The 23,268-nt window shown below is 41.7% G+C and overlaps 1 protein-coding gene across 1 annotated transcript in view; it reads left to right on the top strand.

Moving 5' to 3' along the window:
- gabrb1 (gamma-aminobutyric acid type A receptor beta1 subunit) overlaps nt 1-23,268 on the top strand; it is a 30,337-nt gene that overhangs the window by 5,465 nt on the left and 1,604 nt on the right. The window contains exons 4-8 of the mRNA XM_023951834.1: nt 4,695-4,915; nt 14,328-14,410; nt 15,252-15,395; nt 17,772-17,924; nt 21,325-21,572. Of these exons, the coding sequence (XP_023807602.1) occupies nt 4,695-4,915; nt 14,328-14,410; nt 15,252-15,395; nt 17,772-17,924; nt 21,325-21,572 (849 nt within the window). The remainder of the gene's footprint in view (nt 1-4,694; nt 4,916-14,327; nt 14,411-15,251; nt 15,396-17,771; nt 17,925-21,324; nt 21,573-23,268) is intronic.

Here is a 23,268-nt window from a genome sequence, read left to right as displayed (position 1 = left end):
ACGATGATTTGAACAAAGAAATAGTCGTAAATGCAATCATGAGCTTTCTTGATAAATGTCTTCCATAATCAGAAAAAGGCCATAAGAACATGTTAAAAACAATAAAAATCCTATTTTCATTAGAGTTTATAGTTCGATTTTATTGATATTTTAATGACTGCTATAATAAACTCTAGGAAGATTTCAAAGTCCTGAACAAACATCAGATTGTTGTCAGCTTGGACTCTTAGAAGCAAAGTCTGAGAAGTGCTGCATTTCCAAACGGGTTGCTCAGTCCATCAGCTGACAGGCGCTGACCTTCAGAAGTTCAGAGGCTTCCTGTTTTCAGAGCGTTGCCTCCCCTGGAGCTGCTGGGAAGTGCCTGCATAGGCATCTTTCTGAACTGCAGCGCTTGTTGGAAAGCTGAGGGGATGTGAGGGGAATCTTAACTCCTACTTTGCAGCTCAGCTTTGCTGGAGAGCACTGATGCATCCTTCTTACACAGCAGCTGGATGAAATCCAACGGCGTACATATTTATGCGTCGTGTAACCCACGTTGGAACGCTCCCTTCATGTTAAAGCACAACGATTTCATTTGGCTTGAAAAACGTTGCAGCTGAGCAGACTAAAGGACAGTTTGTCTACAGAAAAGTCACAAACATTAGCTTTTAAAAATGTTTTTGGTTTCATCTTCATCACCACAGACATGCACAGATCATCTCTGATGTCACCTGCAGGACGCTGAAGGACAGCCCTGAAGGTCTGCCATGTTGACTCCGCCCACCTTATCAAAGTGAGGGCTTTAAGTCCACCCTCCTGCCAATCAATAAAACACACCCCTCATATTGCAGAAATGCATGCCTAAATAAAATCAAAGGGAGTCGATGAGAAACTGGAACACGTTTGGGGATGCAGAGGCTGGTTTTTGATTTTCTAGAAGTCCATGAAGGTTCTCATTCATCCCTGTGATGTCATACGGTTGGATCCGCCCACTTCCTCGAGGTCTTTGCTTCGACCCCCTGGTCACCTTTTCTTCATTGCTACATGTTTGTTCTCATTTGAGCTGGTTTCAGTGAATTTTAGAGGAGAAAATAGTCCTGGTTTCCTGACCAGAGTATTATCGGGTTTTTGAGTGAACGCTGTAAATTTGCATTTTTCTGTGAAGAGCAGCTTGGACTGTGCCTTCTCCTTTCTGCACAGAATACTTCAAATCTCTCTGTGGTTGCAGTTTTCTGGGTCACCCCAGCAGGAAATGATGACTTGGCACAAAAATGCATCTTCACTGGGGATCAAACCCCAGACCTGCTGGTTATTATTTATGTGCAGTTTCCACTGCAGCACGGGCGGCAGAAATAACTGAATAGGTGTATTTTAGTGGAGGCGGATTTCATCTTCTGTCCTCAGACCGTACTGGATTGTTCCATCTTTAGACAGGATTTGATTATGGGATGAAGTTAAAAAAAAGACCAAATAACAAGTCTCAGAAAAGTACACAGAAAATGTGATCTGAATTTTGTCTATGTTGTCACCTCTTCTCTGAGTCACGTGACCCCCAAGGTCAGAAGCACTCTTTGGTTCAGCGGTCAAAGCAAATGCAGCTGAAGCTTCAGAGTTTGAATTCGAGCAGATCAGATGAGTCACAAGGTTTCATCAACCGGTTCCTCTGCGTTTAGGTCCACATACGTCCCAACGCTCTGCTGGGGTTTGCAGAGGCAGACTGACCATTAGGCTAAGGGAGACGGTTGCCAAAGGTCCCTGAGCTGAACACTTAGAAATGTCTAAAATAAAAACAAACAAATAATTTCTAAAAACCAATTATTATTTGAATCTGTTATAAAAAAAGAACTGAAATGGTAGAAGACTGTTCATGGGAAAGTGTGTCATCCTCCCCCATCCATCTGCAGCAATGGAATAATCCAACATTAACAAGTTGATGACTGATGAGCTGTTGATGCAGCAAGCAGGTTTTATTTTGAAAGATTAAACTAAAAAGTTTTGCGATGAGGTGGAGTTCTCTGAGCGGCGGTGAAAATGATCATTATCTGTGGCTCAATAAAAGAAAGGAAAGAAGAAAATCATCTCACACAACAAAACTGCTGTGCAGGAAGAAAAGACAAAAAAGGAGAACAACAGAACCAAAGGAATTCAGAAAGAAGACAAGAATGAGAAAAGGAGAGGGGAGACAAATGGGGGGGGACAGAAAATGGTTTGTTGGAGAATATTTCTTTGTTTATTTTTATTGATGCTACTTCATATTGTACTGTCTTGTTCCATCATTTTTATATTCTATTTTCTTTATTATTGTTTCTGCTAATTTTCTTTTTTTCTCACTTGTCCAGCAGCTGAACAAACAGATACAACAAGTCCTCTTGTTTTGGACAGATTTTACAGTTACTATAAGGGTTATGAAACTCCTGACAGAGAAGGTGTATATTTGTAGAAACCCCCTTTGTATTGGAGGACAAGTTTCATTTATGTTAATTACGTTTTGTTCCATCATTTAAATATTTTTGTTTCTTTTGCCTCCTTTAATAAAACCAGACAAATTAAAGAAAAGCCACAAGACCCTTATTTCTATTTTGGGCAACAAAATACAGCATTTTCTGAATTCAATGTTTTTTTTCAAGTAAAAATATTTTACCATTTTTTTCTGTATTATAAGGTGCACAATCAGTGAATGGTGTATTCATGTCATATCAAAGGAGCAGTCAGAGATAAGTCTGTCAGTCAGACAGATTTAAATAACGACGTTCACAGTTAGCCTCATCGTTAGCTTATTCATAATAACTGTAACACCCAAACCTTGCCAAAGCAAACGTTATGGTGACTACGCTAACAAAAAAAAACCACAGTCCGACACGCTACACGTTAGCCACGTTTACAAGAACAGTCAACCTGGTTTTCAGCTCTTTAAAAAATCTGACTTCTACCAGCGGGAACCACTGGTGACCAGAGGGGGAGACAGAGCTCTGACAGAACCAGAGGAGGGCTTCGGTTTGGACCAAAGATAAACTAATCCAGTGTTTTTCAACCAGTGTGCCGTGGGAGATGGTCAGGTGTGCCGTGGGAAATCACCCTCACTAACTGATCTAAAAACATTTACCATCTCCAGGATCTCAGCTCTTTGTTCATCCAAACAGGCCCTGATAAAACACTGAGTAGTTAGGAATATAAAAGATCGTAAAATACTTTTTTCTTTGTGTTTATTTGATTAAATTAAAGACATTTTGAAAAGAATGACGGCACCGCAATTTAGCTGCAGCTTCAGCTGTATTAGGAAAAGTCCCGCCCCTTAAACTGTCTCCACCAATCATTCTTGGAGGCTTAACCCTTGTGCTATCCTAGGCACTTTAACATTGGGAGTTGGGTCATCTAGACCCACTAGACAGTGGTCTGAACCTTTTTTCTTCAACGATTTGTGATCTTCACTGGTGTCCATGGATTACATGAAATCTTTCCACCTTTATCCACCTTTGTCATGGTAGGGAGAACACGTCAATGTAAGGGTGGGCTCATCTAAGATAACACAAGGGTTAATCATATGTCATCAGTCTGACCAATCAGAAGTGGTTAAAGTCTTCCCTTCCTTGTTCTGATTCTGCTCATAAAGTTTCTCAGTTCCAACAAAAATACCAGCTAAAGCTCGTCTTTAGCGGTGCAGCTTTCCACAGAATCCGGTGTCAGACCGTGGAACAAGTGAACAAAATAATGAAGCTCAGAGACGCAAGTCTCTCTGCGTTTGGTGGCTGTTTGCACTACATCTCCCATGATGCATTGGGTTAAAGGGACAGCGTCTCAGCGCACAATGAGTTTTTAAATCTTCTAACTTAACTTTTATTACGTCTTTTGGAAAAAACAGCTGCAACTTCCATCTTTTTTTTTGCCACAGTTATCACAAAAATGCATGTAAGATTGCGGAGGGGCTGTAGATCAATACAGACTATGAGTTTCTCCTTTTTTTTTTTTTGGATGCTGGTGTGCCGCAGGATTTTTGTCAAGGTTAGTGTGCCGTGGCTCAAAAAAGGTTGAAAAACACTGAACTAATCCATCAACATCATTTCTCTTTTCCTATTTCATTGCTTTTTGTTTCATTTGTTTTCGTATGCGTTGACTTAGATTTTTTTTTGAGTTTGTGAATATTTAAGGGACTGCACAGGGTTTTAATGGGCAGGAGTGGTTCAAAGAGAAGAAGGCGTTGAGGTTTGAGCTACTCAGACATGAGAACTGGCTGAATTCATATAAATACTTGTAACCAAAACCTTCACATTTGAATAGTTTGGGCCTGAAATGTTATCTTCTATTACTGCCAGCAAACCCTGTCTGTAGCTGAGGTTTTTTGGAATTTGCTGTTTTGGTTTAAAACCTTTCATGAAGTCTTTGGTTATTTTGCCCAATTTGTATTTCTTCCTGTTAGTCACCATCACACCGGTTCTTCACCTGACCTGCTTCTGGGATTTTCATACAGCTGTTGAAAACAGTACATGACTTGACCTAACCACGTCTGCCCAGATGTAAAGTATTGAGACTTTCATTTTTGGGTTTTGACCATCAGAGTGTAGGTGTGAGATCCCACAGCAGCTTTCTGAATCGATCTCCGTTTTGCCTCTGTGTTGTAGTGAATGAGAGCTGCTTTAACACAGAAGCACAACAAAGTTCTCTGTTCCCGTCATGAGCATCAATGACCGACCTGCTCCTGCTGATGCTCTTTTTCTCAGGACTACACCATCACCATGTACTTCCAGCAGTCGTGGAGAGACAAGCGCCTCTCCTACACCGGCATCCCTCTCAACCTGACGCTCGACAACCGAGTCGCTGATCAGCTCTGGGTCCCTGACACCTACTTCATCAACGACAAGAAGTCTTTTGTCCACGGGGTGACGGTGAAGAACCGGATGATCCGACTGCACCCTGATGGCACCGTGCTCTACGGCCTCAGGTAAGAGGCATTACCAGAAGAACTAACAGCAGATGATAAGAATTAGATTTGGACTTCTGAACTTATAGAGAAGTAAAACCATCTGTTTGGCAGCTGTGAGACCATCATTTTAAAACTCATTTTCAGTTTGTCATTGTAGATACTTGTGCGTGAGTGTACCACCACTACATTCTTACCCTGATCAATGGGCGTGGCCTAAACCAGATTCTCCTCTGACAAAGAAATTCTCCACATCTGCAAACTAACTGCAGGTCAAAGGCTCAGCAGAGAGGACATGCAGAAACTCCCACAATTATGAAACTTATTCTGATTGTTGAGGGCGTTTTAGAACTGTACTGATGTGTTTTTGATTGGGCTGCACGGTGGTGCAGTGGTTAGCGGTCTGAGATCCCGATTCAAACACAAAACTGTTTTTCTTCCATGAACAGCTGATTATACCATTATGAACCTGTGCAGATGCCTCTGTTCTGTGTGTGTGTCTGATGATGGGTTGATAAAATCAATTAATCGATCTGAATCGATCCAAGCTTAATAAATCAATAATCGATCCTTGAAATTAAAGATTGATCTTTTATGCCTTTCCTTTTCCGGTGGACTAAAGCACAACAGCAGTAAATCCAAACCCTGCTAGCTTGAAGCTAACATATAAGGGAATTTCCCTTAGGACGGCTAAAGCTAACACTCGGTCGACCTAAACATGCATTGCTGACTAAATGAACGGCTTTATATACTCACAGGCGTGACTTTTCCAAACTCTTTTAAGGAAAAATTTCTTTTTAGAGATGGCCCGTTTGACACGGACGCTTCGCCGCGTGTTTCACCTTCATGAAACAGAGTGGTTCGGTACAATGTTTCGGGGTGTGTGTCAACTAGCGCAGATCACGTGGTTGATGACGTATGAAGCGCCAAATGCATCATTTGGTTGAACCACGGTTCAGATGTCACTTGTGTTTGAACAGTTGGGCGCGCTATTCTCTGTAAATAGTACAAATGAATCCCGAATGTTTTCCGACAAGTTCTATTGTTTCCACTGTATTGGAATCACTTTACCATAGTTCCTGGTAAAAACCGTACTGTGGCTCAGGATCATTCCAAATCAATTTCTTCTTAAAAACAATACACTATGAGATAGCTCAGTGGAAAACACAATGGGGTCTGCATCCAGAGATCCTGGGTTCAAGACTAGTATATTACAATTTCTTTTTATTTTTTGCTTTGCGTTTATTTTCTTCATGTGATGTGTATTTTGCTGTGTCAAGCACTTCTCACAGAAAACGTCACATGTGGTTTTACGTTGTTTTTTTAATAATCATTGACAACATTGTTTTGTTTTACGTTTTTTCATCATCATTTCCACATTGAAGTGTTACAAGGAGCTTAGTTGAAACATATGTCGATATTCGTCCAGTCCGCCACCAGATGTCGCTGTTCTGTGTAGTTTCAAAGCCCTGTATGGGTGGTTCATTTTTCCGGCACAATTACATGAACCACAAGGGAAGCTTCATGAGGCTTCTATTTCTATCCCTAATTGAAAGAATTGAAAAAAATTGTGAATCGAATCGATTCTGTAAATTATTGGTGATACCCAGCTCTAGACTGTTAGCACCTAAACCCCCATCTACCAGATGATTATTATGGGGGTTAAGGGAGCAGCTGGAAGGCAGATTTTTAAATTTATAGTATGAGGTCAATGAAGGTTAGGGTGTTTAGGATTCAACTTTCCATTAATTTATCCTCGCATGTCCTACGTATCAATGTTTACTCAGCTTTTACTTAGAAAAAGAAACTGAAACAGCCAGTTGTAAGGACAAGCTAAAATGATATGTGTGACAGTCTTGTCTTCTTTCTCTGTCATTCCCATTTGCACAAAAAAACAACACGTTATACAAATAAAAGAATTAAAAGTTCATCTGCTGGTCTATCAGACAGGGTTCAATGATCAAGCTCAGTGAAAACTTGACGATTATAGAAAAAGCAAACTGCTGCCTCCTCCTGTTTCTACTTAGTTTGCGTTTTCTGCTCAAATCTGCAGTCGATGCAGCAGTTTCATAATTAGGGCCCGAGCACGGAGTGCAAGGACCCTATTGTAATTCGAATGTTTATTATTATTAGGGCCCGAGCACGGAGTGCAAGGACCCTATTGTAATTCGAATGTTTATTATTATTATTATTATTATTCTACCGGAAGAGTCGCCTTTTTGAGGCCTTTAACATACCCCAAAACTCACCAAATTTGGCACACACATCAGGAGTCGCGAAAAATTTCGTATTTTATAGGAGATTGGCATGGGCGCACAAAAACGGCTCGATAGCGCCACCTACAGTGACTTTTGTCCCGACGCCCCGCATACGCTTTAACGTACAAGCTTGATTTTTACAGGGCATGTTCTTCAGATGGAGACTTACAAAAAAGTCTGAAAGGACCCACCTGTCACTCGCACAGGAAGTCTGATATATTGAGGTCAATATGTCATTTTTGCTTCATTTTGGACATTTGCAGGCCTCGCTCTAGAACGAACTCCTCCTAGAGATTTTGGAGTAATGACTTCAAACTTTGGTTGTGTAAACTAGACACATGTCCGATGTTAAATTGCGAAGCTTTTAAGTTTTTATGGATGTTTGTGACCATGGCGGCGCGTCAAAATTGGAGGTCGTTTCGAAAACACGCCATGAAAAGAAAAATGGCCATTACTCAGCCATGCAAAATCCAATCTGATCCAAAATTGATATGCATGATTGTAGTCTGACTCTGAACACATCTGCAGTGAAAAAATCTGGAAAAAGTGTAGCGCCACCTGCTGGCAAGAGGAAATGACATGTTTTACTTGGAGCATCACTACTCCGAGTAGGATGAGCCGACACACCTGAAAATGACGTCCACCTGTTGAAAAGCCATTGAAGTTTACTCTGACAAAAAACCATAACTTTCAATGCGGGGGTGTGGTCGTGACAGAGCGGCAAAGTTGGGCATCTCGCTATGCACACAAAAGTTGCTCTCACGTGCACATTCCTTGTCCAATCTCACTGAAATTCAATGGATATGATGAAGCTTCTATTCTGAACCCATGGATATGACAATCTTGGACGAGCTCTATAGCGCCACCTAGTTATTGCATGGGGCACATTCTGCCCTGTATTTTCTCTTTGCTTTGTCCGATGTGCATGAAATTAAAACTGGAGATACTCAGAAGGGTCTTCTCTCATCATGTAAAGTTTCATGGGTGTACACCTGACGGTGCCTGCGTAACAGGAAGTGGTCGATTATGTGCACCCAAATAATAGAAATTTATTATAAATCAGCCGTTTGTCTCAGGAAGCTGAGATTTCAGAATTAGATGCCTTTAATAACCTCCAGCTTTGATATGTAACACTATAGGGTCTACAAGAAACTTCATCACTTGATTTTTTTAATGAAATTTTGGACTGAACAAAGATTTTTAGCATAAATTATGTTTAGGTTATCAGCACCAAGAATTCAACTTTCATAGGCATTTATGTGCTACTGCTTCCTAAAAAAATTCAGAATTATTGAAGTTACAGGTGAACTTTTATTCAACATTTCATCCAAAAAGGTCCGAAAACGTCTTTTTAGGCAAAACTGCAAACACCTATTTTTTTGCATAACTTATCTTTCAAATATCAGCACAAAAAAATTAAAAACGGTAGGGATCTGTGTTTGCTGCCTTCCATATTTTTTTCAGACTTAAAAGTGTAACAGATGATTTATAAAAAATCCTTTTTCATCCAAAAACCTGTGTTAAATCTGTCTAGACTCCAAACAAACATTTTTTTATGGTAACTTATGTTTCAACAATCGACACCAATTTTCACAGACCTATAGCTAAACATGTCCCATAGCTACCTGAATATTTTCATAGATATAAAATGAACTGGTCATTCTAACATCTGGCATTCTAACATCTAACATCTTACATGTCAAAGCCTCTCTCAGCCTGGCTCTGCTGAAGGAGTCGTGTTACAACCCCGCCCCCTCCTGCTGGGACCCCTGCTATGTAAATTAGCAAGCAGTGAACAGAGAGATGAGAAGTAAGAATGGCCATTACTCAGGCATGCATAATCCAAAGACAGCCAGTTAAACACTGAAAGACGTATTTTTTCGGTATGTCTTTCATACATCTTTAGTATTAAAAACTCTCCAAGATGAATGTGCCTGACTCCACCTGCAGGTGGATCACAGACTTCCTGACGGACAGACAGCAGTATGTGAGGCTGGGGAAGCTCGTCTCAGATACTCGGTCCACAAGCACCGGATCCCCCCAGGGCTGTGTCCTTTCACCCCTGTTACTCTCCCTGTACACAAACAGCTGCACAGCTGGTCACCTGTCTGTCAAACTCCTGAAGTTTGCTGACGACACCACACTCATCGGCCTCATCTCTGACGGAGATGAGTCGGCCTACAGGAGTGAAATAGCCAGGCTGGTGTCATAGTGCAGCGCTAACAACCTGGAGCTTAATGCTCTGAAGACAGTGGAGATGACAGTGGACTTCAGGAAGGCCCCAGCCCCCCTCCCCCCTGTCATCCTCTGTGACTCCCCGGTGACCTTTGTGGAGTCCTTCTGCTTCCTGGGAACCATCATCAGCCAGGACCTCAAGTGGGAGCAGAACATCAGCTCCATCACTAAGAAGGTCCAGCAGAGGATGTACTTCCTGAGGCAGCTGAAGAAGTTTCACCTCCCTGAAAAGATGCTGGTAGACTTTTACACCGCCATCATCGAATCCACCCTCACGTCCTCCATCACAGTCTGGTTCGCTGCGGCCACGGCCAGAGACAAGGCCAAGCTGCAACGCGTCATCCACTCAGCAGAGAAGGTGATCGGCTGCCACCTCCCGTCTCTCCAGGAGCTGCACATCTCCAGGACCTGGAGGCGGGCAGCCAGGATTGTAGCCAACCCCTCTCATCCAGGACATAATCTCTTTCGGCCCCTCCCTTCTGGCAAGAGGCTCCGGTCCATCAGGACCAGGACCTCGCGCCACAAGAACAGCTTCTTCCCCACTGCAGCCAGCCTGCTGAACAGAACCCCAACTCCCCCAGGTGACCCCCCCTCCCCCCCCCGCCCACCAAAGGACTGTCGGTGCCACTTACAGGCCCCACCATCCCAGCCCATCTGTGCTCCCACTTTAATTCACCTTACTCTACTGTATATAGTGTGTTGTTGTTGTTAACTTAATTTTTAACTTATTCTTAATTGCACTATACACCAAGTCAAATTCCTCGTTTTGTAAAGTGCGCTCTACTGAACCTGGCAATAAAACTTTTTCTGATTCCTGATTCTGATTCTGATTCTATTAATCATTGTTTTTTATTCATTCAAAATGCAATTAAATCAATATTTTATCTTTTTTCTTTTCCTTTTTCTTTTTTTTATCTCTTATATCCTTTTTTATAATCAATGTTTGAACTTCTTTTCCTTTCTATTGTCATGGTTTCAGTTTGTTGTCTTTTTTTTCGCTTTAGTTCTTGTTCTGTCTTGTTTGGTTCTGTTTCCTGTTTTATTTTGAAAGGTTTCCTGTCTTGTCATGTTTCTTGAGTTTTACTTCCTTTGGTCCCCATCTGCCCTAATCGTGTTCACCTGTGTCTTGTCTGCCCTGTCTGTATATAAGTCTTGTCTCTGCCTTCCTCCTGTGCTGGTCCATTAACTTCTGCTCATGTTGATCACGTCTTCTTGTCTGGCGTCCATGTCCCTTGCCATGCCACAGTAAGTTTTTGTTTTTAGTTTTGTCATCCTGCTCTGCAGCGCTTTTTGTTAGTTAAATAAACCCACTTGCCCTGAACCCGTTTGCCTCCCGTCTCTGCGCCTGGGTCCTACCTGCTCTCGAGCCTCCCCCCCACACGACATCTATACATCCAATGAAATTAAACTACAAATCAACAAACACAACTGATAACAAATGGCTCTAAAAAATGATGTGTATATTTGCAGAACCTTAAAAACACCAAACAAATAACAAATGCTTCCCAATTAAAGCACAAAAAATGGAACACAAAATGTAAAACCCAAGTTAGAAATTGCAATTTGAAAAAGATACTTTTTTCAGCAGCTTTTCAAAATCAATCACCAATTCTACTCTTCTGTGGATGAAACAAAGAACTCCAGAACAATGAAGCCATTTCTCTAAGTCTCTCTCACCTTCAGTTTTAAACAAGGTCTGTGAAAATCCACCATACATTGGTCACATGAACTCAGAGACCTGCTAAAAGTGCACAATTGTAAAAGCTCTTTTATATAGACAACTGTTTGTTTGCTTAGAGCTCTAAATATAAAAAAAATGCTTTTCTATCACCTAGACACAGATGGAGAACCATATCAACTGGATTAATAACAGGGTGGCATGTTTAGACAACATGAAGCTGTCCATCACATTTTTGACCTAAACATGTAAACACATCCTTGGCTCTGCGGTTAGGAAATGGTATTTGGGAATCTCTTTATACCAGGAGCCAGCCTGGCCATTGGAACATCGCCACAGTGCCCATCCAGACTGGGACAGCAACGGGGTCCACTTCACAGCCGTGAGGCTGCTGTGTTTAACTCCAGCTGTCCCAGCAAGGGAGACAACTGCAGCAACATCCACTGACCAAGCTGACAAGCCCTGGCAGAAAAGATCCCCACAAGAAAAACACTGGCTCAGGCAGGCTGGTCAAAAAAAAATAGTTTTGCCATTGTCTTGCAGCTCGCAGATCAAGTGGTTTAGTTTTCCAGTAATGTCAGTCAAGAATGCAAGTTCAGATTCACCATATTCATATTCACCATATTCAACAGACATCTCCTCCAATAGCACCTTAAAAATCCTGTGCTGTTTTGCTTTGCAGCTGAGGTTCTTTACGATTTTCAGAATAAGAGTCATTATATGTCCAGAGCCAATCACTTCTGCACATAAGGCCTGCTGGTGAATGACGCAGCAGTAATGCAGACATTTTGGAAAGTCTGGGTCAGCTTTACAGTGAGTGATGAAACCTGTTTGTCTATTGATCATAGCAGGAGTCCCATCTGCAGTCACTGCTACCAGCTTTTCTAATTGTACCTTTTTCTGCACAAAAACTCCTTCACCGTGTTATACATTTCAACTCCTCTTGTAGTTGTCTGTTAGGGCAGATGTGTCAGGAGTTCTTCTCTTGTGGAAACCAAAAGCTATGCTGTACTGTTGCCGTCCACAGACTCATCACACTGGACGTTAACCACCTGCACTTTGCAAGATCCCGGTCCAGCTAATTGGCCAAGTTATCAGACATAGCTGACACTCATCTAGACATTGTAGTGGAAATTGAATGAGTTCTATTGTTTTCATCCTTAGGGACAGTGATAGCAATTATCATCATTGCTTGAATTTTTTTCATGCTATATGCAAAAGTCTTTGTCCCTTAAGGCAACAGATTACAGCCCCCCCCCCCCCCCCCAGGCTGCTGTCGTATTAACAATAGCTTGGAGCTCCAGAATGGACAAGAAAAAACGACGAAAATGGCTCGAGCAGGGCGTTGCTCACGGGGCGGTCGCTCGTGCCATGCGGCCGCACGTGCTCGGGCCCGCTAAATGCTACTTGTAGCTTTAATTTATATTGGCACTCTATGATGTACACATTCAGTCCAGGACGTGAATTGACAGCTGCAGAAATGTAAAAGCTTGGAACATGATGAATATTTATCACGTTGAGGCTTTTTTTTTCTACTCTGGGATTTGTCAGAAGTTGGTGTTGCGGCCACAAAGTTTTGGGAAAACTTTTCCACAAAGTTTTGGGAAAACTTTGTGGAAACAACCATGAGGTCCTGCTGGGTTTGAGAACTGTGGTAAGGCCACTGCTCTCTCGGGCATGGAGGAGAGCCAGAGGAGCTAACTAGCATGTTTGGCTTCATTGTATATGTGTTGGTGTTTTGTTGCTCCGTTTGCTAAAGAAACCTCCAACAACGGTTTCTCAGACTCCACTCTTGCGGCCCAGCTGTTAGGACAGGAAGTGGGTGCTTTTCAAAGTAAATCTTTAACTGAAAATGTTTCCTGATAAATAAGAAAGAATACCTCTTGACTTTATCAGAAAACTGGAGGAAGCGAGTGGGACATCACCCATAGAAAAGAGTTCACTGCTGGCTCCAACCGGAGGAACTCATCTCAGTCCCCATTTTGTTTTTGCAATAATGGACGCTTCCATGGAGGAGTCAGACAATGTTAGTAAGCAGATTGGTCCGAGTTGGTCTGAGTCATCATTTCTATGGGAACCACTCTCACCAATCAGGAGTGAGCTTGTTAAAAGGCCACACCCGACTACTTGAAAGTGGGCTAAAGGAAATTTGTCAATCGTTTTGAACATTGGACGTCACATGAGACCACATACTTTTATTGAGGAATCTGATTGGTCAGTTTATACCTTAAATAACTTGCCATAAAGAAAAAAAAACATGCCAAAAAATTGTAATAATCAAGAAGATGATGAAAAAAAGTTAAAAACCAGAGCAAGAATGATTATTCTGGCGAACACAGTGACAGAGTAACAGCTGTTTATTTCTCTCTAGAAGTTGATGGGATTTCTTGGGACCAGCGGGTACTTCCTGTTTGGAATGCCAGGGGGAGGGGTCACTCAGTCCAGTTCTCTTATGCAGTGTATTTATTGCATTTAAATTAAAAGAATGGTCACCTATACATACATGGTCCACCCTTATAAAGGCAGAGTTAGATGAGGTTTCTGATGTCTGCTGTGGAAAGGTGATCGTGGTTTCCATGGAGAATTCCATGATCAGTGTCATCTGACAGTACAATCTAGTGACAGATCTAGTAATAGATCCAATGTACGAATTTTGAAATGTTTGAGGTCAGATCTATAAAACAGCAAATCGTGATCATGTGGAGAGATTTTTTATGCATTCAATTTGAAAACATGATTTGTGTTTCGTCGTCAATGGTGATGCAATGCCTGTTTCTCATAAGTATGAGGTGCAGTTTTGGGTGTCAGTGTCATCACTTCAACCTTAGTGAGAGGAGTAGTTTTGAGTGGTCGTGGGATGTTCACTGAAGAACTCTTATTTTGTAATCAATATGTCAGGAGGCATGAAGTAGGTTTTACACTTTTTTTCTTTCGTGTTTATATCGCCTGGTAAAGCGGTAAAACTTAACACATCTGCAAAAATGTTACCTGTTACAATATGGGCAGATCATCAAAAATGTCCACCAATACAGGGGAAAACAAAAAAACAAATGACGGACCTCTTTGTTTGAAAAATAAACCCCTAATATTAAATAAATATCAATTTATCAGCCAGCGTTAATCATGGAGAACAGACCATCATTCCTGTGGGTTGATGGTGCTAACCAACATGCCGCCATGCAGCTTTGTTATCTCTTTTAGCTTCCATGTTTGCCATTTATTTTGCTCCTATTGGTAACATCGAGCCGGATGATTCTTCTAGGATCACCACAACAGCTGCCTGCATGATGGACCTGCGCAGATACCCTCTGGATGAGCAGAACTGCACCCTGGAAATCGAGAGCTGTGAGTCATTCTTGGTTTGTGTCCAACTCTCTGGTTTAAGGGACATTCTCTAGTTTTAGGTTTAATATTTCTGTTTCTACGTGTCACATCTGTTCAGTTTTTGCTCTTAAAAATGCACATTAGCTTTAAAAAAAACATTATTTAGCTATGGAAAAACATATAACCCCTTCATCCCTGAATGTATTTCTAATTACTGTGACAGAGGCATTGCCGCCAGTACGGCCCCTCTGACCATCACCGGTACATTCATACGTATACCCACACCAGTGGAGCCTCTCTATAGACAGGGAGGGTGAAGTTTCTTGCCCAAGGACACAACAACAACAGTTGGCTGGAAGTGGAGGTCCAACCATCAATCCTTTAGTCATTGGCCGACCTGCTCAACCACCCGAGCCACTGCCACCACAATTTAGCACGACACTCTCAACTTTGTGATGCTGGGACCTCTTGTGGTGCCCACTGTGAAGTGCCTAAGGCAGCTGGTTCCTTCCCAGAAGCTCATTGCCATCCGGTTGTTGGTCACATGACTCATTTCATTCGAAGGAAGAGTTACCATTGAAATTATGTGAGATATGTCAAAAACCACCTCCTCCAAGCACAAAAACGTTATTTCCATTTTTCAAAATTGTCGGGTTTCCATTAGGCAAATTTAGTATTGCAAACCCAAATTTCATAGTCAATGGAAACTCAGCTAATGAAACTGATAATGGTCCAACATCTCAACTTGGAGTTTTGGGAGGTCGATAACTGCAGTAGATCCACAAAGTCTTTGAGCCTGAATCTGTTCAATATGAGGAAATCCATTCCAGGTTTTCACCGCCTTTCTTCATTTCCCCCATAGACGGATACACCACAGATGACATTGAGTTCTACTGGCAGGGGGGCAGCAACGCAGGCTCCGTCACTGGGGTGGAGAACATCGAGCTGCCCCAATTCTCCATCATAGACTACCAAACCCTGTCCACCAAAGCTGTGTTTGCCACAGGTAAAAGTCTACGATGTCAAACTATCGTAGATATGAACACATCTGGTGTTTTATTCAGAAATGTGAGGAAAACCTTTGTTTGAAGCAAACTTTAGAATTTTGAGCATTTTTTAGAAACTTTTTTGCCCAAAACTTTAGCAAATATTTCAGTCTTTGAAACACTTTCTGTGAGAATTTTAATCATTTTTGGTTGACATTGGTGACCAACGTAGAAGCCTGTTCTGCATAGTTCCTGGTCTTCAAAATTATGTGTGTGTGTGTTTGTGTTTGTGTGTGTGTGCGTGTGCGCGTATGTGGTGGTGGTGGTGGTGGTGGGGGGGGGGGGGGGGGGTAAATGTGTTGCTTTTAGATGTGTGTGTTACTCATAGTAGTGTCAAAGTCGTCATCCAAAGAGGCGATGACACAGTTAGGTTTGAGAGGACCAATCAGAAAGCTAGCTGTTTATGCGACAGGCTTTCTGGATTTACATCCTCTATCCACGCTTGGCCCCTGAAGTTGTGTGAGATTACATCATCCACAGTAGCAAAGATGGATGCCAAAGCCAACAATTTCATCCGTAAGTGGCTTGACTTACCTCGAAGTCTGTCCAACACAGGCCTTTTTGGGAAAAATACACTCCAGCTGCCACTGAAGCCCATCAGCCTAGGCTACAGACAGGAGAGGACGAGTGCTTGAGTTGAGAGACTCAACCGACCCTGTTGTAAGAAACACCAAGGCACCTGTCCGAACCGGACGCAAAAGGAAGGCAGAAGAGGCTGTTGACCAGGCCATCAGCAAGCTTAAGCACAACGAAGTCGTAGGAAAGATGCAGTCAGGCAGAGCGGATTAAGCTGGGGAACAGCCCCCAAGTTCTGGTCCAAAGCCACAAGAAGTGAGAGGAAAGAGCTGGTGATTGAAGAGGTGACCAGGAGCAAGGAAAACTAGTACAAGATCAAAGCACTCAGCCAGCCACAACGAGGGCATTGGACAACATGGGAAGGCGTGGTTAATAGGACCATAGGGTGTTCTGACATATGGAAGATGCCTCAAGCAAGGCTGAGCTTCCTCATCCGGGCCACCTATGGACACCTTACCCAGCCCCAGCAATCTGAGCCTATGGTTTGGCTCAGAGGAAAACTGCCATCTCTGCAAGACTTTAAACCCTACGTTACAACAGATCCTGTCTGGTTGCAAAGCAGCTCTGGCCCAGGGTAGGTACAGATGGGTAGGTCTTGAGGAAACTGGCAGAGGTCCTGGAAGTACGGAGGATGGAGGCAGCTAAAGATCGTCCCACGAAGACACCGTCTTTGATTCACTTTGTTAGGGAAGGGGCTGGAGGACAGGACACCAACCAGAGAGGGACACCATCACTGCCAACACCAGGATGTGACTAGAACTTAAGGGTGGACCTCGACTGTAAGCTCAAGTTCCCACCAGAGATAACTACCATCTCTCTGCGACCAGACATCATCCTGCAGCCAAAGCAGTAATCCTGGCAGAGCTCACAATCCCTTTGGAGGGAGAAATGGATGCTACATACAAAGGAAGAAGGACAAATACACAGAGCTGGTAGCTGAGTGCCAAAATGCTGGGTGGTCAACCATCATCTGCCCGGTGGAGGTTAGCTGCAGGGGCTTTGTTGGAACATCCACCCAGCTCCTGCTTAGTGGCATATTTCTGATGATAGAGGACATATATAGAGAAAATGAAGACTACATTTAGATTTCAGAGTTTTTCTTTATACAAATCATTCTGAATTAGGAGCAGATGAAAAAAATGCAGTTGGAAACAGCAATGTAGCAGTTATACGGGTGCTACAATTGGTGGATCACAAGCTCCCTGCTCTGCTCCGTTCTGATGCCTCCACTTGCAGACAAATAGATAGATAGATGTCAATAGATGTTTTCCTCATCTGAGCTGGCATCTGGATCAAACTTGTACGGCTGGAATGATCTGATCTTGGTCGCCATTTTTGTTGCACCACTAATGTTAGGTTGGAGTTGTAATGGGCTGTAAGCTAGTGGAAGAGCATGTAAACAGAGGGATGATGGGAACGGACGGGCGGTCTCACTCTGCACCAACAGTCCCGCCTAAAACTCAGAGGCAAATTTCAGCTAAACTACTGTCGCTCAGCAGAAATAGTGTCTTTGAAAACAACACAAATTTTGGGATTTTGAGTTAAAAACTCATAATTATTTTCCAAAGACCTTTGGGACTGCCTTGGAAATAAATCAAAAAGTGATTGGAGTGGGACTTCAGTGTTGTTTTAAATGTAGGAGCTTTCTCTCTCCGAAAACACACATTTTCCTTCCATCACATTCCTATCATTCCCATCCAACGTCATTGGATACCGCCTTCCTGAAAACAGTTTTTAATTGTTTTTTGCTCTTTTCACAGGTTCCTACCCACGTCTGTCACTTAGCTTCAAGCTAAAGAGGAACATAGGTTATTTCATCCTCCAGACCTACATGCCCTCCACCCTGATCACCATCCTGTCCTGGGTCTCCTTTTGGATAAACTATGACGCCTCGGCTGCCAGAGTCGCTTTAGGTCAGTAACTTTGTCAAAGGAAAATCTAATCTGCACCTTGAGCCTGTGCATGTCACAGAAGTGTGTCATTTACACAACCGAAGACAGCAAAAAGCATGACGCAGCCAAAACAGTGCTCTCTGCCTTAAAGTGCTATTATTTGTAAATTCAAACATGAAACTGACGTTAAAGAAGCCAGAATGTGGGACGAATAAGCTCTACTCAAATCTTCAGAACATCACTGTTGGCTTCTTATGTTTTCCATCTTATATTATATTATATTATATTATATTTTTTCCTATGGCAAAGTAGCTTTTTGTTGCTAAAAATTGACTTTCATCCTATTCTTCTGTATAACAGATTCATTGAATTAATGTCTATAAAATGAACATTTTACCAAAACTACTGTATGTTTTCCAGAATATCCCCCTGCCACCTCCTGACGGCTGGTTCAAAACTACTAAACAAATGATTCTGTGTTTTATATGGAAAAATACTAAATCTAGGATACGGTTATCGCTCCTTCCTCTGTATTACAGTGAGGGAGGACTAAAATGCCCTATTATAATATTATTGGGCTGCATAGCTTGGGTCAGTGAGATACAATTTTATCTTTAAAAAAAAGATGCCCCACAGTGGACAGAAATGGAAAATAAAATTTTATTCCCACCATTACCTCTTTATATATTTTTAGACTTTGAAGCTAGTCTGAACAAGAAAAATAATAATCCAGTTGTTAAAAACATGATCATTACAAAAAAAGCCATGAAAGAACAAAAAACGTTGTAAGTCCCATTAGGGCAAACCAGCAATTTAAAGCATGCTGTGTTCAAATGATGGGTAATAAATGGTTTGGAAACAATTAAAAATCTGTATCCAGTTGGATCCTCTGACATTTGAAAGGCTACAATCAAAATATATATAGGGGACATTTTTACAAATATTTACAATTGAGAAACTTTAATAAAACAGAACAAAGAAACCTTTTAAAACCGCTAAATCTGAACTAGAAGAATTGGTTACCAAAGACAGTAGGAGAGGAGCTACTTAAACATTTTATAATTTATTACTTACAAACTCAAAAGAAATTGCAAATATTTAACTTGATGCATGAAGGAAAGACCTGGGAACAGATAGATCAGTAGAAGAATGGCAAATAGCCTGCACAAAGGCACAAAATCAAACAATTAACTCAACATTGAGGCTATTACAGTCAAGTGGTTGATGAGAGTTTACATTACGCCTGTTAAATTAGATAAATTCAATGCCAACATTCCAGATACTTGCTCAAAATGCACTGAGGAAAAAGGCAGACTTTTTCACCGTATACGGGACTGTGGAATAATATAACAGTTTTGGTCTGTAATCAGAGAAAATATCAAAGCATCTCAGAAGAAATAACACTGGAACCAAAAAATAATAGATATACTAGATGTGGAAAAACACTTATAGATGTGTTTCAATAGCAATCAACTGGTAAAATGACACAGTTATACAATGGATACAACTGATGATAACTGTACTGCCGATGGAAAATAAAACATTTTTGTTAAAAGGATAAAATAACTTGTTTGAATCTGTTTGGAGACCATTCATTGCATTTGTTGAAGGCACAGATCTGTCTGTACTGTGAACTGTATTCTGTATTTTTTTTATTATTTTTTGAAAAAAGTCTCTGTTGCAGGAATTATATTAAGGTTTAATGTTTAATTGTTCAAACTCATATTGAGTAAAGGACAAACAGCAGAGGGTGTCTGAGAGAAAAATATTTTATATTTTTAAATTTTTATTCTTCAATTCCTGCTTGTTTGCGTGTGTGTGTTGTAATGCAAAAAAAAAAAAAAAAACAATAAACATATTGTTGGGAAAAAAATCCTTCTGTATAAAATGAAGAGGTTAGTAAGGCTTCAGCTCCCAGCAGGAGTTTCTGTGCACCATCACCTACTTCATTTGGTTCCATTAAAACAGACCAGTTTGTTTCCCACATCAGTCCAGATCAGAAGTTCAGGTGTGAACACACTCATGTAGGATTAAGTCCAAACCCAATAAATGGACTCTGGTACGGTTCACTCAACTGTATGAATGCAAACTGGTCCCATTCAACCCCAACTCTAAGCATCATCATCCTTTTAGGAACTATTGAGCTGTCGTATCCGGGCATTAAAGGCAGCTGTGGAAGTCACACTAAAAATCATGAGCGACTGACAAGCCCATATTATATCCAAATATATTATTATTATTATTATTATATACTATCTAGCGCCATGGATTTTAAAGCAATTTGGACAAATGCTCACTACTTTTTATTTTTATTACTAATTTCCCAAAGCAAAAACCTGATAACATATGAACATTTTACGAAGACTATTTTTGAATCCGCTGTTTTCTGATGATGAAAACAAAGTCAAAGTCAAAAGTCAAAGTCAGGTTTATTTGTCAATTTCTTCACATGTGCTTGACATACAAAGGAATCGAAATTATCTTTCTCACTAATCATCCACAAACGTGGATGATTATAAAAATATATTTACATCAATTTTTTCAAATTACAAATTTTTCAAAGGCAATGCATTGTGGTCTATATTTCCCAATCTAGAGGGAATTAATAGACATTCGTTTTTTTGCAGAGACTTCTGAAAAATTATTAGGGCAGGATTTAGGAATTGTAGATTCGGAAATCCAGAGAAAATGACTAACGGGCTTTAAACTGCATAAGTGAGCAGAGAGGGAATTAGGACAAAAACCCAGAGAAACAGGTCCTCCTTGACATTTTGGCTGACACACACAGGATTGAAAAAGTGAAGAAGACAAATGTCCATGCTTAGGAGAACTCTAGAAGACACTCAGAGCAAGGTCAGCTGTAGAAGAGACCAGCAGTCCTACAGACGAAACTCCATCGCATCATGTTGTTACTATGAAAAATTTAAAATAAAACATGTTGAAACTTTGACGCAGCTGCTCTTCAATTCAAAAGGATTTTTGGATATTTGGAACTGAAACTAAAGAATAATTTTAGGAACAACACATTCAGCTCATGAGAACCTATAGATGTTTTTCTAAACACCCCCCACCACCACCACAACCACCGTTTCAGGCAAACGGTTGAAGTGAAAAGACCTGCAAAAATACGGACCAAACCAAATGAAAAAATAAAGTGTGAACTCAATCCAGACCATTGAAGTGAACCAATAGCAGGTCGGGGCTGTGCTGACCCAAAGCTTAGAAAAAGGACACTGCCCAAAGGGTTGCTGGTTCAATCTTGGACCTACAGACTTGAACCTGAGCAGGCCTTTGATTCCCACTGGCATCCGCTGCTCAGCATTTTTGTTGAAATGATCTGGTCAATTCTGCTGACAAACGCGATCTCACAGTAAGTCAAGTCTAAATGGTATTACTGGAATCTTCTCTTTCATATCATCAGGTATCACCACTGTGCTGACCATGACCACCATCAACACCCATCTCAGAGAGACCCTGCCCAAGATCCCATACGTCAAGGCCATTGACATTTACCTGATGGGCTGCTTTGTCTTCGTTTTTCTGGCCTTGCTGGAGTACGCCTTTGTCAACTACATCTTCTTTGGTCGAGGTCCTCACCTGCAGAAGAAGGCAGCAGAGAAAGCCAAATCCAATGAGAACAGGAGCCGACTGGAGAGCAGCAGGGTTCAGGTGAGTGCTGGTCAGAATGCACAGTGGTTTGTATGGAAACACATGTGGGATGGTTGGAATTGGTTGGTAGCTGAAGGGCGGGTCACACAGCCGCTATGTGCAATTTGCACATATTGCACGGATAAAAACTAGTCATACCAAAAAGTTGGAAAAGGTGTTTTTTTTAACGTGAAATTTTCACAGATGTATCACGAATGAACCATGTTAAAACCACGGAAGAAGTACAACTGAACCACGCAAAGAACACGTATAGCTGCCCTCCATCGAATTTCTTCACTTTGACATTCAAAACACTGGGCAGTAATCACATCGCGTCAGCACCATGGTCAGCATCCGCCACGCCATGCTGTGTTTTAGTTAAACAGTCGGATTCCCCCTGGTCCCCACCAGCTGCTAGGCGTCAGCCAAGGGAGCCCACCACATATACGGGGGACCCCCGGCGGGAACCGCAGCTGGGGAGATCCACAAGAAGGGCCTCTGTGGTCCAGAGTTGCATCGACGTCTGCCGTAACCGGCTAACTCCCGCGATCCGCCTTCCACGCTGCACGAGACGCCGCCCGGCGAGAGACCTGACTTCCCCACTCAGTATAAGTGAAAGACCGGCCGATTTATACACCTGTCACACAAAACGCCGTCGTGCATGAACCGTGCTATGCAATTCATTAATGATTTGTGTGTCAGTTATATAATTTTAAAATATATGTACGCCGAATACGGGTTATAAAAGTTATACATCGGTGGTACTTCCGTGAAAAGTCCGTTAGACATACGTGGAACGGTCGTGGTAAGGCACAAATTTGCGTATCCATCTCGCAAGGATTATGCACAATTGTGTAAGATTAATACAATATTTGCATACAAACTACGTTAACTGCGCATTATTGTGTAATTCTCAATTGACCAAAACTTTTGAACAGCTCAAAACTGGAGATTCAATTCGATTCAATTTTATTTTATTTCTATAGCCCAATATTACAACCATAGTTGTCTGAATGGGCTTCATAGCGGTAATTGAAAAATAAACATTAACCATAAAGAACCATAAAGTAAACATGAAGAATTCAATAGGTAATGGCTTAACTAAACTAAACAGACTAAACGAAACTGGGCATCCCTGCTCTTAGACCCTCCTTCGCGGTGAGGAAAAACTCATAAAAAGAGAAGAAGGGTGTCCACATGAAGGAGGGATCCTCCCCCAGGACGGACAGGCCATGTACCAGAACTCTTAGAGAAAACAGAGCTTATCAAACACTACAACTACATGTTTAAATAGTCCAGCAGATGGGCTTCATCCAGATGAGCAGGAGCAGACACTAGCCAGGGACGAGGTCCACAGCCAAGTACAGGAGCACGGGAGCGGAATGAGCAAGAGTGACAATGCTTGAATCGCACTGCACCGAACAGAGATATGACATTTGGAGCAATCTGGTCATCTTGGAATAATCTGGACTCAAATCTTGAATTATTTGCCTTTAATTAGACGATGAAAATCACGAATCATTTTGTCTGTACTTGATTTGCCGTTTTCCTCTTTGAGTAGCATCTTGAGACAGCGTCACTTATAAACGGACACTTCATAAAAGAAATAATTCAATGGAATGGAGGTTTTATTTGATGGTCTGGCTATCTGTCTAAGAATAACCTGCCTGCAGGCAGTATGTACTAACTGCCACCACATGCCTGAATACTGTAGGTG

Source organism: Oryzias latipes, chromosome 22, assembly GCF_002234675.1.
Source record: "Oryzias latipes chromosome 22, ASM223467v1".
Taxonomy (NCBI): Eukaryota; Metazoa; Chordata; class Actinopteri; order Beloniformes; family Adrianichthyidae; genus Oryzias; species Oryzias latipes.
This window is presented reverse-complemented; position numbering and strand designations above follow the sequence as displayed.